General features: G+C 34.1%; 1 protein-coding gene and 1 long non-coding RNA gene across 2 annotated transcripts; both read right to left on the bottom strand.

The window, feature by feature from the left end:
• Positions 1–810: 810 nt before the first annotated feature.
• On the bottom strand, positions 811–1,428 carry LOC127119070 (uncharacterized). Its single transcript, XR_007802587.1, has 3 exons — positions 1,331–1,428; positions 1,196–1,227; positions 811–1,112 (listed from the first exon to the last, which is right to left on the bottom strand). It is a non-coding gene; the product is annotated as an uncharacterized LOC127119070 (long non-coding RNA).
• A 2,422-nt stretch (positions 1,429–3,850) lies between these two features.
• On the bottom strand, positions 3,851–4,804 carry LOC127119068 (serotonin N-acetyltransferase 2, chloroplastic). The gene has a single exon (XM_051049284.1). The coding sequence runs from the start codon at positions 4,553–4,555 to the stop codon at positions 3,983–3,985; it is 573 nt and encodes a 190-aa protein (XP_050905241.1). The 5' UTR covers positions 4,556–4,804; the 3' UTR covers positions 3,851–3,982.
• Positions 4,805–16,830: the final 12,026 nt, after the last annotated feature.

Here is a 16,830-nt window from a genome sequence, read left to right as displayed (position 1 = left end):
ACCCTCTAAAGTGGCGCTGGCATAGGTAAAGACAGCGCTTTGTTTTCCTGGAGAAAGCGCTGTCCAAAGTGGCCACATTATAGTGCGCTTTCAGAAAAAAGCGCCCTCTGGAGTGGTCCATAAAGGGATACCTTAGAGGGCGCTTTCTGGAAAAAGCGCCCTCTAAAGTTGTCAATGTAAAGTGTTTAGAGGGCGCTTTCAGGAAAAAGCGCCCTCTAAAGTTGTCAATGTAAAGTGTTTAGAGGACGCTTTCAGGAAAAAGCGCCCTCTAAAGTTGTCAATGTAAAGTGTTTAGAGGGCGCTTTCTGGACAAAGCGCCCTCTAAAGTGTTAGTTATTTTAAAAAAAATTGTTTGAAAAACAGTGGATATTTAATTGGTAACCTGTTCGCATGCTGCAAAAGTGTAAAATTCATATTGATTTCATCCTTTAATCCAATGTTATACACCATTAATCCATTGATATATACAACATGAATCCATTTATATACAACATTAATCCTCCATATATACAACATTAATATATGATTCTTTGATCAAAAATATACAACAACATATTCATGATTTAGTAAAAGTACAACAACAATATACAACATATATACAACAACAGCATACAACAACAACATTCCATACATATATGTACAACAATATACAACCTAGCTATATTAGTCTCGAAAGATCCATAGCAACCAACACCCAGTGACCACTGTATCCAAAAGCTGTCTAGTAGTTCTAACCAATACTAAACAAAATAACGCTCATCCACCCATGGTGGCAAACATGTTCTGTATATCCAAAAGCTGTCTAGTAGTTCTATCGCACATCCATACAAAATAAGGCTCAACCAAAAAAACAGATGGCAGCATAAGTAGTATATCCAAAAAAGGCATGGTGAATATCCTAACTCCCAAATCTATCCTCGAAGCTTGTACGACAAATCAAGATCAACAATAAAACATTACTTCTTTGACGTTTTCCAAGATAGATGGCAGAGTCAACACAAAGTTGGTGGCACTCCTATTTCCACTTGCAGAACCAGAATCAGAATTTTCAACTTCACTTATGTAGTATCTAGCGCGGAAAGCTAGCAAGTGTGCATAATAGGCAGGAGGAACTGCATACAAGATAACATTTTTGTTAAACTAAAGTTTTGTATAGCCTAAAACAAAAACAAGCAAAGGGAATCGAGTAACAAACCTATTGAGACAGATCGAGTACACCTCGCATAACTGAATGGAAAAAAATAGTATCAGAAGGCTTCTAAAATTAAATGAAAACAGTACAAGTTTAGAAAATATTAATTAAGATTAAAAAAGCAAATCATATCATTACGTGTAGCACAAGTTATTGGTCAAACTCTGTAGCTGGTCTGCAGTGAATTTATTTTCATCATACAGCACATGATAATGCGTTGGTCGACTAGTCCCCTGCAAAAAGAACACGTCCAAATGCAAATAACACAGAACTGTCAAAAGGCGATTGAGCAACAAATAGTAAACAATGGCATAAAGTTAAATGACATAGCTAATATTACCTGAATTCCGGCATGGCTGTTAAGGTAAAAATCAAATTCCCTAGGGTGACAAATGCTGGTGTCTACCACGGTTCCTTTGACAATTTAGAACAACAAAATCAGCAAAAAGTGATAAATTCAAATGATAATATATACCAGCTGCGTTGAGAAATATATTGAAAAAACCTGGCATAATATTTCCACTTCTATCGGTCTCTTTGGGGTTGACAGGAAAGAGACGGGTGTGATGTCTCTTTTGGACCACTACAAAAGTAACTTTAGGTAGATACCCATCCTCTATTGAGACACGAATGATTGACTTCATAACAGTCAATCCTCGTTTGATTTCTTTTTCAACATTGTTACGTGATCCATTCGCGTCATGGGTATCGTCTTGGTTAGCCATTTTATCTGTAATATAGAAATGATTCAATAAGACCCAAGTAAGACAATGATTCAATACGTGAACACATTCATATACCTTCCATTTCTCTCATGTTACAACAATCTAAACTCTTTTTTTTTTATCATTATTGAATACAAACTCACACACACCTACTGCATGCAAAAGACCAATGCAAACTTATGGTGTTTGGAACATGAACAAACTTGCATCCATAATCATCAAACTTCCAAGCACAAGCTCAAACACACTTCAAATGATATCAGTTTTCAATCAGAAATAAAAAACTCAGTTTGCCGTAAACAACATTAATCAACATAATGCACAAAATGTAAAACTAAGTTTAAAAAATACCCTAATCAAACACATGAAGAAAGTGAACGGTAACGATGGAGAAGAGAAATACCTTCAGGTGACGGTAACGATGGAGAAGAAAGTGAACAGTGACGGTGGACGCAGATAACTCAGTGAACGTGAACGCAGCAGCAGAAAAAGGCGACGACGACGATGACGGTGAGGGAGGGAGAACGAACGGAGGACGAGAGTAATCGCAGTAGAGAGTAATCGCAGTAGAGAGAAAACCCAGTTACGTAAACGAAATAGCTTATAGAGAGGGAAAATAAAGAGACATGTAGTATATGTTATAATTTTAATGTTTACTAAAGGGGACCTTAGAGGGCGCTTCTGAAAGCGCTCTCTAAGGCTTTCCAAAAGCGCCTTTTAAACTGGAAATGTACATGGACTTAGAGAGCGCTTTTATAAAAGCGCCCTCTAAGGGTAACCTTAGAGGGCGCTTTCACTAAAGCGCCCTCTATTGTTGTCCCTCCATTTCCTCATTATTTTTTTTTTGGCTTCACTTTAGAGGACGCTTTGTTACAAAAGCGCCCTCTAAAGGGGGCCTAAGAGGGCGCTTCTAAAAGCGCTCTCTAAGGCTTTCCAAAAGCGCCTTATAAACTGGAAATGTACATGGACTTAGAGAGCGCTTTTATAAAAGCGCCCTCTAAGGGTAACCTTAGAGGGCGCTTTCACTAAAGCGCCCTCTATTGTTGTCCCTCCATTTCCTCATTATTATTTTTTTTGGCTTCACTTTAGAGGGCGCTTTGTTACAAAAGCGCCCTCTAAAGGGGGCCTAAGAGGGCGCTTCTAAAAACGCTCTCTAAGGCTTTCCAAAAGCGCCTTATAAACTGGAAATGTACATGGACATAGAGAGCGCTTTTTAAAAAGCGCCCTCTAAGGTTACCCTTAGAGGGCGCTTTCAATAAAGCGTCCTCTATTGGTGTCCCTCCATTTCCTCATTATTTTTTCGCTTCACTTTAGAGTGCGCTTTGTTACAAAAGCGCCCTCTAAAGTGCGCTGTCTATTCCAATAGTATGCTCCTTATTTTTTCTCTTCACTTTAGAGTGCGCTTTTGTAATAAAGCGTCATCTAAGGGGCGCTGTCTATTCCAGTTTTTGGCGTAGTGTATACAATGATGAAGAAGAAACTCAATATACGCTGACGAAAAAAAATTGAAAAATTCTACCTCCCTGATACCATAATACAATGTAAATATGATGAATGCAAATAACATTAATTTTTTTTATTTCAAATTAATTAATGATAACCTATATATTGAAAGATAACCTATTCTAATATAATAAGAAGTTAGATATAACTAACTTGTGTAACTAACCTAACTAAAATAAGTGTAACAACCTAACTAAGATGATAATATCAAGTAATGGTGATAAAGCTATTGTATGGAGAGACTCAATATTTTCACCAGAATGCTAACCCAATGGAGCTCATTAAGGATTTAATGGCTTAGTGAACTATCTCTATTTATCATATTCTCAATGAAGACAATGTGCAGATTTTCTCGCCAAAAAAGTAACAAAATCACACGATGTTTGCCTTGGGTTATGCTGGAACTGATGCCTTATGTAAAAACGCAATGTCACACAAGCTTTTTGTCATAAAAACACAAGCTAAAAATATGTAATTACTCTTAAAATACATAGCTATAATTTAGCATTTAATCGATCAATAAATTATAAAATACATGATCAAAATACAAAGAAAAGTCCAACTATTTTCTTTTTTGTTTTCTAGAGTAAACCATTCCTCTAATCCCATCGGGATCAGAAACAAACCCCAAAGGCCGATAAAACCCAAGAACACGAGGCTCAGAATATAAAGCAATATTCGAAATTCCTCTCACCACAAGGTCCTCAATCAGCCTCTCCACAACCGCTTTCCCAAGCCCAATCCCTTGAAATGAAGGATCAACAACAACATCCCAAATTATCGCATTGAAAACACCATCCCCAGTAGCTCTCGCAAACGCAACTGCTTTCTGCGACTTTCTCTGCTCCACCCACACCATCGAGTCCGTGTGCTCAAGCGCCACTCGTATCTTCTCCGGGTCACGTCTCGGAAACCCCACCGCTACGAATACTTTGTTCAGCGCTTCCAGGTTTAGCCCCTCTGCGGTTCGCCGTAGAATGAAACCTCGAGACTCGAGTGCCTCGTCGGATATTGATAGTGGGTAGTCTAGGCTTGATCGGGATGAAAGGGTGAAGTTTCGAGGGTGGGTTCGTGTTGTGAGGTTGAGTTGTAGAGAGAGTGAGAGAGGAGGAGATATGTTGCCACGTAAGAGCATTGTTATCCGTAGAAGAAGTTACGTTCTCTATCTCGTTCTGTCTTCGTAGTTTGTTTTGGTGACTTTTGTGGAGTTGGGGAACTTGTGAAGCTGTTGTTGTTATTGCAGTGGTTTGGTTTGTGGTGGTGTGTGGTGGTGGAAGAGCCGTTCTGGATAATGTGGTTAGTGTAGATAGGAGTTTATTGTGATATAACAATTCACCTACTGTTATTAAGGAAATGATTGAATAAGTTGATTTTAATGATAAAACTAATACCATTTATAAAAATACCATTATTATTTATAGTTAGTGATTTGATAAAGTGAAAATAAATAAATAAAAATATAATAATGGAAAAATAATAATAAATATTACATTTATATTGTAAAATGACAATTATTTTACAAAAAGAAAAAATCCAAATAAAACATTTTTTAGTGAGACCGAGGGAGTATAGGTTATGTCCTTTCTTTCTTCTTTGATACTTAGGGTGAGAATAGACCTTGTCGAAATAGGATTTGTTAAATCTAAATTTAATTGGTCAAAAATATACTAGAAGTGTAAATCTGACACATAGTTTATTATAAATTTATTTTTAAATTTAAGTTTAACTTTTTAAAATATTTGATTTATTTATTAATCTGATTAAAAGTTTATTTCATTTAAGTATATATAACAAAACAATTATATTAATATTAATGTTTATATGAGTTAAAAACCTAAAAGATTGATTATACTAAAAGTTTGTTCATATTAATTTATTTGAGTTTATTAAATAATATAAATTTTGTAAAATTATTTATATAGGAAAATTTATATATATATATATATATATATAATATATATATATATATATATATATATATATATATATATATATATATATATATATATATATATATATATATATATATATATATATATATATATATATATATATATATATATATATATATATATATATATAAAACATAGTTCAATTCATAAAATATTTTTAAGTCTATTTTTATATGTTGTTCAAGCTAACAAAATTTTATTTTTTATTTTAAATCAAAGTATAATATACAATAAAATTATGACATGTTTAAGAAAAATTTATAGTCTGAAACCTAATATTTTTTAACTAAGTAAATTTATAAAAAAAACTTAAGTATTTTCTATTTAAAAAAAGGTCTGATCTATTACAAATTTGTATAGATTAGGCCGTATATTCCTATTAGATGGTTTGACATATTCTCATCCTTATCTACAATCCACAATGGAGTTTATAAATTATATCTCTCGTCTCAAATTATAACACGCCATGCCCATTTTATACAAATTCAAAAATATAATTAGTTTTTATGAAAAAGTTAAATTATATGTGATTTTATAATAAGAACCGAAATAAATATTCCCTCGGATGATAATTATAAGCAAAAATATTTATTTTTACTTTGATTAAATTTTTTTATTAAGTATAGTTAATTTTCTTAATTTGATGTATAATATCCTTAGTTAAATTTGATGGATCAACTACCCTATTAAATACTTTTAAATTAAATTAAGGATATAACATTAACATAAATATTAATTAACTTAAAAATTATTGAATAATATTTATAATAGGACCAAGATTTAATATCATTTATTTTGTTTATAATAGTTACCGAAGAGTAAATATAGAAGGTGTATTAGAGGGGAAAAAATAATTAATGTTGTATTAAAATGATAAAGTGAATTATAATTCTGAATAAATATTTTATACATAATAACTTAAATCGGAGAGAATAAGCCGTTTAAAAAATAAATAAATAAATATCTTAAATTTTAAATCTTTTTAAGATTTCAATGAAACCTTAGTCTTTATTTTAAATCTTTTTAAGATTTTAATGAAATATTTAATATTTTTTAAAATTGTGTTTTTGTATAAATGATAAATGAATGTTTATAATTATTATATTTTTAATTTTCATAACAATATAAAATATATTTGATTTTTTTATGTAAGTCCTCCAAAATTCTCCTCTAAACAAATTTTGAGTATCCTAGATTAAAAAGATTTTGCGTTATAAATAAAAAGAAATCCTCTAGAATCCACCAAATCAAAATCATTCAATTCTTTTCATTCTATCATTATGTTTTTTGAAATTCCCCCTCCTATCCCTTTCATATTCGCAAACAAAGTCTTAAGATTTATTAACAGATGAAGTGATGAAGGTACTTAAACTCAAACTCAAAATCTAACTAACCAGGAACATTAATGTACTTGCAACAAAAGCAAAGTAATCTAGATATGGAGGACAAAACTAAACACAAGGAGAACAACAAGAACAACTTTAGCAAAGTATAACACTAAGAACATCTCGATTATGTGCAAAAATCTAGAAGAAGAAATCCATTTCTAAAAAGGCTACCAAGAAATCATAAGTATCACATTGTCATTCTAATTTAGATATTTCGATAGGTGGTTATTATTTAGAAATTTGTGTAGATTAATATGCTTATAAGTATAGTCAAAATAATATAAGGTGGTGAAACTTATACATAACAAAGTTGTAAGTCAATTCGGTAGTTATTTAGTTTTGTAAAGAAATCAGGGTCGACCCAATCATATCGGAGGCTCCGTTCTAATTAAAAAATGAGCCCAATTTTTTTTTAAAATACAATTATAATAATTTTAAAAAATATATCAAAAATACAATTATGTATTAATTAAAAATAAATTTAATTATAATTATTTTAAATTTTGATCAATCTTGATTTTTGTATGTATTGAGTTTTTATAATAACATTTCTTTCAATTATTGAATATTTTAATAATATTTTATTTATTTTTATTAATATTTATGAAAAAAAATTAAAAATTTCAAAATTTGTGACCCTCTAATATTTGGGCCTCTGTGCTGCAGCACATGCTGCACTTGCACAGGGCCGGCCCTGAAAGACATAAGGGTATTTTTGGAAATACTATGACTAAACTACACATAGACAAACACACACACACACATAACATTTGAGAAATCTCACTTATTTTATTCAAACCACACAACAATGTGTAGTGGTAAATTCATGATCATCAAGCTATGGATAAACTTAACATCAATAAAATCAGAGTTGCCACCGCGCTTTTATTGTTTCCAAAGGAAAATGGCAAAAATACGAAGAAAACGCAAAGATAAGAAGTTTTCAAATCAAAACTAATAAAATGTCAGAGATTACAGGTAAGAGGGTTGGTTACACAGAGGGAAGGTATTAGCATCCAAAGTGTCTTAGGTACTCTTAGGAAACCCTTTTTGTGTGCAAGTGATTTGGTCTAAATGATGTTTCATAAATTATAGAGTGGGGGGATGAGAGAAGAATTCATTAATTATAGTTTTGTGTTTGACAAGGCTTTTGGTCTTGTGCCTACGTACCAACATAAAAATGAGGGATCAAAATCTCGTAGTTCGTGGTAAAAATTTCAAAGAAGTTGGTGAATTGATTTTAACAAAAATTTAATAAGGCACAAAAGGCCAAAATTTTGAATGGGGTTGTTAGTTCTTTTTTGTCTTTTTGAAATTAAAGTCAATATTTTTAAGTTCATTTACAAGCTTGATTAAGAAAAATATTTAAAAGTTCATTGGCATAAGACCAAAGTTTATAATCATTAAAACATGTATAAGTTAGAAAAACACAAACAAAGAAAGTTTTTGAAAAGAGGGAGATATTTTTTTTTAAAATTTAAGAAGTGGAAGGAGATGAAGGGATTATCCTAGACAAGAATTTAAAAGTTAAGGATTGAAAAGATCTGACCAATGGGATGCAATCCAACAGACAAGGATGTCATATAGAAACCCATTTTCCTTTTGAACTTTTAGTAGGTAACAAGCATAAGCAAATTCCAAGCAAACCAAATGAAGGTCATGACATCAAATAAAGATAGCCAGAATATCTAAGTAAGCAACTCCAATAACCAACAGTCTTCAACTTCTTCCAATGCATTAGATGAAATATTCCTTGATCAACTCAGAACAATCATCAGACATCAACAAAAATAACAGTATAACAAGTAAGCTCAAAGCCAAAGTCAATTAAGGTCTTGCATCAAATGAAAGGTACAGGTAAGGATAACTCAGTCTCAGATAGTGGCATTGGCCAAGTCCTCAAAGCATAGGGAGGTTGCCTATTCTAAGTCTAAAAGTTTAGATCAAGTCCAACAGTCCACCAAGATATCTTTTTTTGGGTTTTTGTTGTTATTTATGCGTTTTAAGGTCCTAAGACCACAAACAGAAACAAAACAAACAATATATATATATATATATATATATATATATATATATATATATAAACATAGGATATGACTCAAGTGAGCAAAGTGAAAAGAACTGAAACATAAACAAGTTGCATGAAAAATATAAATGGCAGATGAATGGTAAAGGTACTAAAATTTAAATTGCATTAAGTAAATGACTTGAAAATAAAGCAACATTAATAAAGAGTTTGTCAAATTTTAGTAAAATGTTAGTGATGAGTTTTAATTTTGTTAAGTCATTATTCACAACCATGAATCCTTGAACCAAGACATCATCCATGAGAAGGGCTCTAACTTGGATAATTCAACAAGTATGTCACTAGCTCTCATGAAAGGAAAAAAGGTCAAGTATCCACACAATGCCATGAAGAATGGGAGACTTACAATATCACTTACTAGAATGATATGCCTTCTTAATCAAATTTAGCTCTATGTTAAGCAATCATAATTGGACTTATGTAGAAGTCATAACTATCTGAGGTCGGACAATAAAAATACAGGTGTTAATGCATGTTAGAGATTTGGTACAAAGAACCAAACTCCTAAAATATACCACACACTAAAATAAATGAGGGGATGACCTATCTCAGTCTGGCTCATGTTGATTCATCTGACACAAGGTCATTGGTCAATGATGGATTGGGGAAGAATAGGGATGAAGATGAAGAGGGAAGGGGAAATAGAATCCAAAAAAATTCATCTGATCAATATTATCCATTCATTTTGGGAGATGAAATGTATATTTCATCAATCCCGTAAATCCAATAGTATTGGTCAAACAAAAGTCAAATCAACCATGATCAAGGCCAAACAGAAAGTCCAACATCACAAGATCATAAAAATGGCTCAACATAATTTTCAAACATTTATTGAATTAAAAATCAATTTAAAAATGAATTAAAATGCAATTTAATTTGAACAAAAACTCAAATCCCTTCAAAACACCAAATAAATGGCCAAGGGATTTATCCTAGGTCAAACAATGTCAAAGGACCTTAGACAAAAAATTTCATGATTTTTGGAAAGTCAGAAGTATTTTAAAACAATTAAAAATATGCACACAAAAATTTAATTCATGAAAAATATCAAAATTAATCCAAAAAATAATTTTAATTCAAAATATGGAAGAGAAAAATATTTAAAGATTTTTGGTGAAAGTCCCATATTTTTTGGATTAAAAATGGAATTAATATGAATAAAATAAAATAAAGGGATTAAATGAAAAACCAGAAAATAAAAAGAAATTCAAAAAATCAATGCCCATCAGATCTCCATCATTAATTGAGGTGGCATATCTGATGGTCAAACGCGCGCTTCCATCATGTTTCACAGTCAACGCGTGTACACGCGTGGTAATCAGAAGCGAGGGTCATGATTAAAACGTTTTAAACAGATCAGATGGTTGGAGACACGACACCACAAACCTAGCTCCGGTCATCTTCTCCGGTGGACCTCACCGGACTGGTCCACCCTCAACCAAATGGAAAATGAAAAACAAGGACATATTTCAAAGGAAAAATGCTCAGAAGCTCGAATTTGGCCTCAATTTCTTCCAATTCCAAGTATATTGAAAGATACATGGATTTGAAATTTGAGGAACATGAATTGATTTGCTTCGATTTAACCTCAAAGCAACTCAATCTTGTTGCCTACATTGATAGGTCTTCAGACAACCAATAATCAATCAAAATAGTTGAGAAATGAGGGAGAATCGAAGAAGAGAAGTTTGAGGAAATTCACCTTCGGGTAGCTCCAATTTGGCTTTATCTTGGTTCCAATTTTCCTTGGCTCGACTTTAGATGCTTGCATGAAGTCAAATGGATCAATGAAAGACTTAGATTTTTGGAGTTTCAATCTCAAAACAGAAGGAGAATCGAAACTCGATTTCAAGTGAAATCCTCAAGTTTATCCTTTAATGGAGGTTATGGAGGCAATGGTTCAAAGCTTGGGAAAAAGGATCTCCATTAGGATCACAATGGTCACGTACTTATAGGGCTTTGCATTGGTTTTCACACACTTGAAAATTTGGCCAAAATTAGAAATGTTGATGCATGCTTGCATGGGCGTGTGATAGGCCCATGCGATGATTGGAAAAGGTCCACAAATGTGCATGGATGATGCTGAAATCTTAACATGAGGCCATGCAATTGTACTTGAGAAATGATTAAGTGATTAATCCAAATGGGACCATAAATAGTAACCATGTGCAAGTCCTTATAGAATGCTCCAAATGCCATGATTTTGGACTTTTTGGAAAGATGACATCAAGGCGAACAACTTTGATGTTGAACACTTTTCCATTTGGATCTTGGATCATGATTAATTTTCATGTGGAAGTTTTAGAAATCAAACATGATTGAAAAATTTCTAAGTCCCAAGTCAAATGACCACTTCTTCCACCTTGAATAACTTTTGCTATGAGCTTCAAATGGAAAAGGTTATTTCATCAAAGTTGTAGATATTTCAATCATCTTCAATTTAGTCCCAAATGTGACATTATTTGGATTTGGCATGAGGGAGTTATGCATTTTAGAAGTTGAGGAAAATTGCTTGTTCAATGGTAATGGCCCAAAATGACCTATAATGTTTCCTCTTGGCACATGCCCTTGCAAGTAGAATTTGAAATTTCTAAAAGAATAAAAGTTGGAGAATACATCTTGAAACTGATCATGAAACGTGGATGGACTTCATATAATAAAAGTTGAGCAAGTTATGGTCCTTGGAAGTTGACCTCCTAACTAGAGCATAGACAACATGACCTATAATCTTTCACCATAAAAAATGACTTTCCAAGAAAAAATAGCTCTTGATGTCAACATGAAAGTTGTTTGTAATGTCATAAATAGTAACTTTGATCTTGGAATCATTTTCATATGACAACAATTTTAGGAGATAACATCTAGGGAACCCTAGTTTTGATCAGTTGACTTTCTCTGGTCAACCTCTTTGAACCAACTTGAAAACTTGAAGTTATTTTGATCTTTGGGACTCATGGAGGATCATATATGCATAATAGGATGTAAAATGAAGTATCCCTTTATATCTTTGACCAATTGGTGAAGAAACTTGTTGAGGAACTCACACAAGATACCCATATGAATTAGGGCTTCCAAGGTAAACAAGCTTCAAACTATTGATGAATTCTTGATTAAATTGACAAATTAAGAACATGGGGATTCATATATGATGTTTTGACCATTATGGACCATTGTTGGATTGATCTCTTTGCATCGAGGGTCTCAAACCCTGGTTGTGAGCTTGATAGGGCATAGGCGAAGGAGAAGAGCGATCCAAAACGCAGTGGAATTTAAAATTTCTCCTTTAGTGATCCTTACGAATGGGCATGATCAGTGATAGAATCGTTACCTCTTGTGGCGATTGTAACCTTTGATGCAGATCTACGGAGCGATCACGAACATTGAACGATGACAACGCCTTTACTCAGTCCACACGAACAGATTCCTTCAATCTCAGTGCTAGCTGCTACGAATGAAGGCTTTGAGTAAGAGAGAGAGAAATGAAATTGCAACTACACAAATGCTTCTACACAAGGGTTCTATTTATAGAACCACTTGTGTGGGCTGCAAGCTAAAAATCCCACTCAAGTGTATGTGGCCCATATCTTATAATATGCCAAAATCACTTAAGCGCGTGGTACCTTACCATATTTCCTATTCTACTTAAGTACACCGTACCTTACGATGTTCTACAATTCACTTAAGTGCACTGTACATTATGGTATTCCTTGGTTACTCTATCTCTCATCAATCCGTCCTTTTGTGTATGACCCTGTAGGTTTTCGCGGCATTGGCAAATATATTAAATCACGTATTTAACATAATAAACAATGAGCGGTATCTAGCAACACATCACTGCTACCCAAGACACGAAAATGTCATGTGATCTGACAAATCCTTTTGTGATAATACTTATGTGTACAATTACCCTTTTGCCCTTATGTCTATATTAAACACAAGGCATAGACCGTGTCATCCTTGTCCAGTTCAATATTGAGCCCATAGACATTTATCCTGTTACGCAGGATGGGCAAATTCCATCTAGGTCACTCATGTCCCTTAGCATGCTTCGTGGAGTACCCATCAACTGTCTTTATGGTCATCCAGTTAGGACAATATTTGATCAGCAATAAGGCACTCGACTCTACATCTAGGGTCCATAGTGGTTTAAGGTCGAAGGGTGGTATACACCATTATCACCATGAGAATAACTTATGACACTTTGCATAACATTCTATATAGTATTCTCATAGCGGGTCAATCCAGTATAAATATTACTCTTAATATTCATACCTATGTTTAAGACTTGATAACTCCTTATCCATGATCCATGAGATGTGATCATCAGTATATATACATAATAGTCTTAATGCATTAATGTTATCCCACTTCACAATAAAGCTCGACTATGGATACTTTAAGAATAGTGTCCTTATGTTTAATGTGATCTCATGATTAAGTCATACTTTATACATTAAACGGACTATCTATTCTAGGGACTTTATTAGACAAACATAATAAAGAAAAAGCCTTTTATTATTAATAAATAATCCGATACAAGTACCAAAAGTATTGGACTCTAGGGCTTACACCAACAATCTCCCACTAGCACTAGAGCCAATCAAGCATACCCCTAATGCCCATAGATCTAGTATGGCCATCATGCTTTTGCTGCGCAAGAGGCTTTGTCAGTGGGTCAGCAATATTGTCAAGTGTAGGTACTCTGGATATTTTCACATCTCCTCTATCTATTATCTCTCGAATGAGGTGATAACGCCTAAGTATGTGTTTGGATCGTTGGTGAGATCTAGGTTCCTTAGCTTGTGCGATAGCACCATTGTTATCACAATAGAGACCAATGGGATCCACAATGCTAGGAACTATGCCAAGTTCACTAATGAACTTTTTGATCCAAACAACTTCCTTTACTGCACTTGAGGCAGCAATATACTCGGCCTCGGTTGTAGAATCAACAACTGTATCTTGCTTTGAACTTTTCCAACTCACAACGCCACAGTTTAAGAAAAACACATAACCAGATTGCGATCTAAAGTCATCCTTATCTGTCTAGAAGCTAGCATCGGTGTATCCAATTACAGCCAGCTCTTCCTGACCTCCATATATCAAGAATGAGTCCTTAGTCCTTCTCAAATACTTAAGGATATTCTTGACAGCTACCCAATGAGCATCACCAGGATCAGATTGGTACATACTCGTTGCACTTAAAGCATACGAGACATCTGGTCGCGTACATAACATGGCATACATAATAGATCCTATTGCAGATGCATATGGAATCTTATTCATGCGATCCCTTTCTTCCTTAGTTGAAGGGGATTGTGTTTTTGATAGACACATGCCATGTTGCATAGGTATGAATCCTTTCTTGGAATCATGCATATTAAAGCGTTTCAGCACTTTGTCTATGTACGTACTCTGACTTAGGCCAAGCAGTTTTGTTGATCTATCTCTATAGATTCTTATTCCTAATATATAGGTTGCTTCACCTAGGTCCTTCATAGAAAAGCATTTCCCCAACCAAGACTTTATTTGTTGCAGGGTAGGGACATCGTTTCCAATGAGTAATATTTCATCTACATATAATACCAGGAAAACGATCATGCTCCGACTAACCTTCTTGTAGACACAAGGCTCATCTTTGTTCTTGATGAATCCATATTGTTTTACTGTTTCATCAAAAGGAAGATTCCAGCTTCTGGAAGCTTGCTTCAATCCATAGATTGATCTTTGTAACTTACATATCTTTTGGGCTTCTTCTGGTATGTCAAATCCTTCAGGCTGTGTCATGTACACATCCTTAAGAAGATTACCATTAAGGAAAGCAGTTTTGACATCCATCTGCCATATTTCATAATCATGATATGCAGCGATAGCAAGTAAAATCTGAACAGATTTAAGCATTGCAACTGGTGAAAAGGTTTCATCATAGTCAACCCCATGAATTTGTTTATATCCTTTTGCGACCAGTCTTGCCTTATAGGTATGTACCTTACCATCCATGTCAGTCTTCTTTTTGAAGACCCACTTGCATCCTATAGGGTTAACTCCTATAGGAGGCTCTACCAAGGTCCAAACTTAGTTTGTGTACATGGAATCCATTTCAGATTTCATGGCTTCTAGCCACTTCTCAGACCCGGGACCAGTTATGGCCTCTTGGTAGGTCACAAGCTCATCTTGATCCATGATTAATACATCACCTTGATCAATTATGAGATATTCATATCTCTCAGGTAGGTGACGTATCTTGCTTGACCTACGTTGGTCTTGTTCTACTTGAGCAGGTTGCTCTTCCACAACTACTTATGTTTCCTGCTTTAATTCCTCCATAGGTGTATCAATGCTTTGTGATTCTTGAATTTCTTCAAGCTCTACTTTCCTCCCACTTATTCCTTTGGAAATAAAATCCTTTTCTAGGAAAACTCCAGTTCGAGCAACAAACACTTTGCCCTCAGAAGGATTATAGAAGTAATACTCTCTTGTTTCTTTAGGATACCCCACAAATAAGCATTTGTCAGATTTGGGCTCAAGCTTAGTTGAAATTTGTCATTTCACATAAACTTTGCAACCCCAAATCTTCATGTAAGACATATGTGGTTTTTAACACTCCATATCTCATATGATGTCTTCTCAACCTTTTTGGATGGAACACGGTTAAGTGTGTAAGCTACTGTCAATAGTGCATGTCCCCAAAAGGAGTTTGGAAGATCGGCGTGACTCATCATGGATCGGACCATGTTTAACAGGGTTCGGTTTCTTCTCTCAGATACACCATTCCATTGGGGTGTTCCAGGAGGAGTAAGTTGGGATATGATCCCACACTCTTTCAGATGGTCATCAAACTCTAGGCTTAAATACTCACCAACTCTATCTGATCGAAGAGTTTTAATATTCTTACCTAGTTGGTTTTGTACTTCATTCTTGAATTCCTTGAACTTTTTAAAGGACTCTGATTTGTGTTTCATTAAATACACATAACCATATCTACTGAAATCATCAGTAAATGTGATAAAGTACTGAAAACCTCCTCTGGCTGGTATGTTCAATGGTCCACATACATCAGTATGTATGAGGGCCAAAAGATCATTAGCTCTTTTACCTTTTCCTGTGAATGGAGACTTTGTCATCTTTCCAATTAAACAAGATCTGCATGTCTCATATGATTCATAATCAAAAGAGTCCAAGAGTCCATCTTTATGGAGTTTGGAAATGCGTTTCTCATTTATGTGGCCTAATCGACAATGCCAAAGGTAAGTTGGATTTAACTCATTAGGTTTCATCCTTTTAGTATTAATGTTATAAATAGGCATTTCAAGATCAAGGACATATAGTCCATTGTTCATTTGTGCAGTAGCATAGAATATATCATTCAAATAAATTGAGCAACAATTGTTCTTTATTATAAGTGAAAAACCAAACTTGTCCAAACAAGAAACGGAAATAATATTCATGCTAATTGCATGTACATAATAACAGTTCTCTAACTGAATTATTAAATCACTAGGTAAAGTCAATACATAAGTTCCTACGGATAAAGCAACAACCTTTGCTCCATTGCCAACTCGTAGGTCAACTTCACCTTTTGCCAAATCTCTACTCCTTTTTAGCCCCTGCACATTGGTACAAATGTGAGAACCGCATCCAGTATCTAATACCCATGATGCAGAAGTAGATAAATTAATTTCAATAACAAAAATACCTGAAGTTGAAGTCTCTACTCCATTCTTCTTATCTTCCAGGTACTTTGGGCATTTTCTCTTCCAGTGTCCGGTCTTACCGCAACGGAAGCAGGTGCCTTCCTTTGCTATGCCTCCACTAGGCTGCAAAACAGCAACAATGGGTTTGGGTTTGGCAACTTCCTTGCCTTTCCCTTTATTACCCTGCTTGGTGGGTCTTTTGTTCTATCTCTTTCCATTTTCGATCATCAGAATGGACTTCCCTTTTGACTTCAGATTCTGCTCAGCAGTTCTTAACATGGCTAGCAGTT

This window comes from Lathyrus oleraceus, chromosome 2 (genome assembly GCF_024323335.1).
Source record: "Lathyrus oleraceus cultivar Zhongwan6 chromosome 2, CAAS_Psat_ZW6_1.0, whole genome shotgun sequence".
NCBI classification, from domain to species: domain Eukaryota; kingdom Viridiplantae; phylum Streptophyta; class Magnoliopsida; order Fabales; family Fabaceae; genus Lathyrus; species Lathyrus oleraceus.
Note: the sequence above shows the minus strand (reverse complement) of the source record. Positions and strands in the feature narration are given on the sequence as shown.

Coding starts and splice junctions, on each gene's coding strand:
- LOC127119068 (XM_051049284.1), bottom strand. CDS start 4,555: ATGCTCTTACGTGGCAACATATCTCCTCCTCTCTCACTCTCTCTACAA.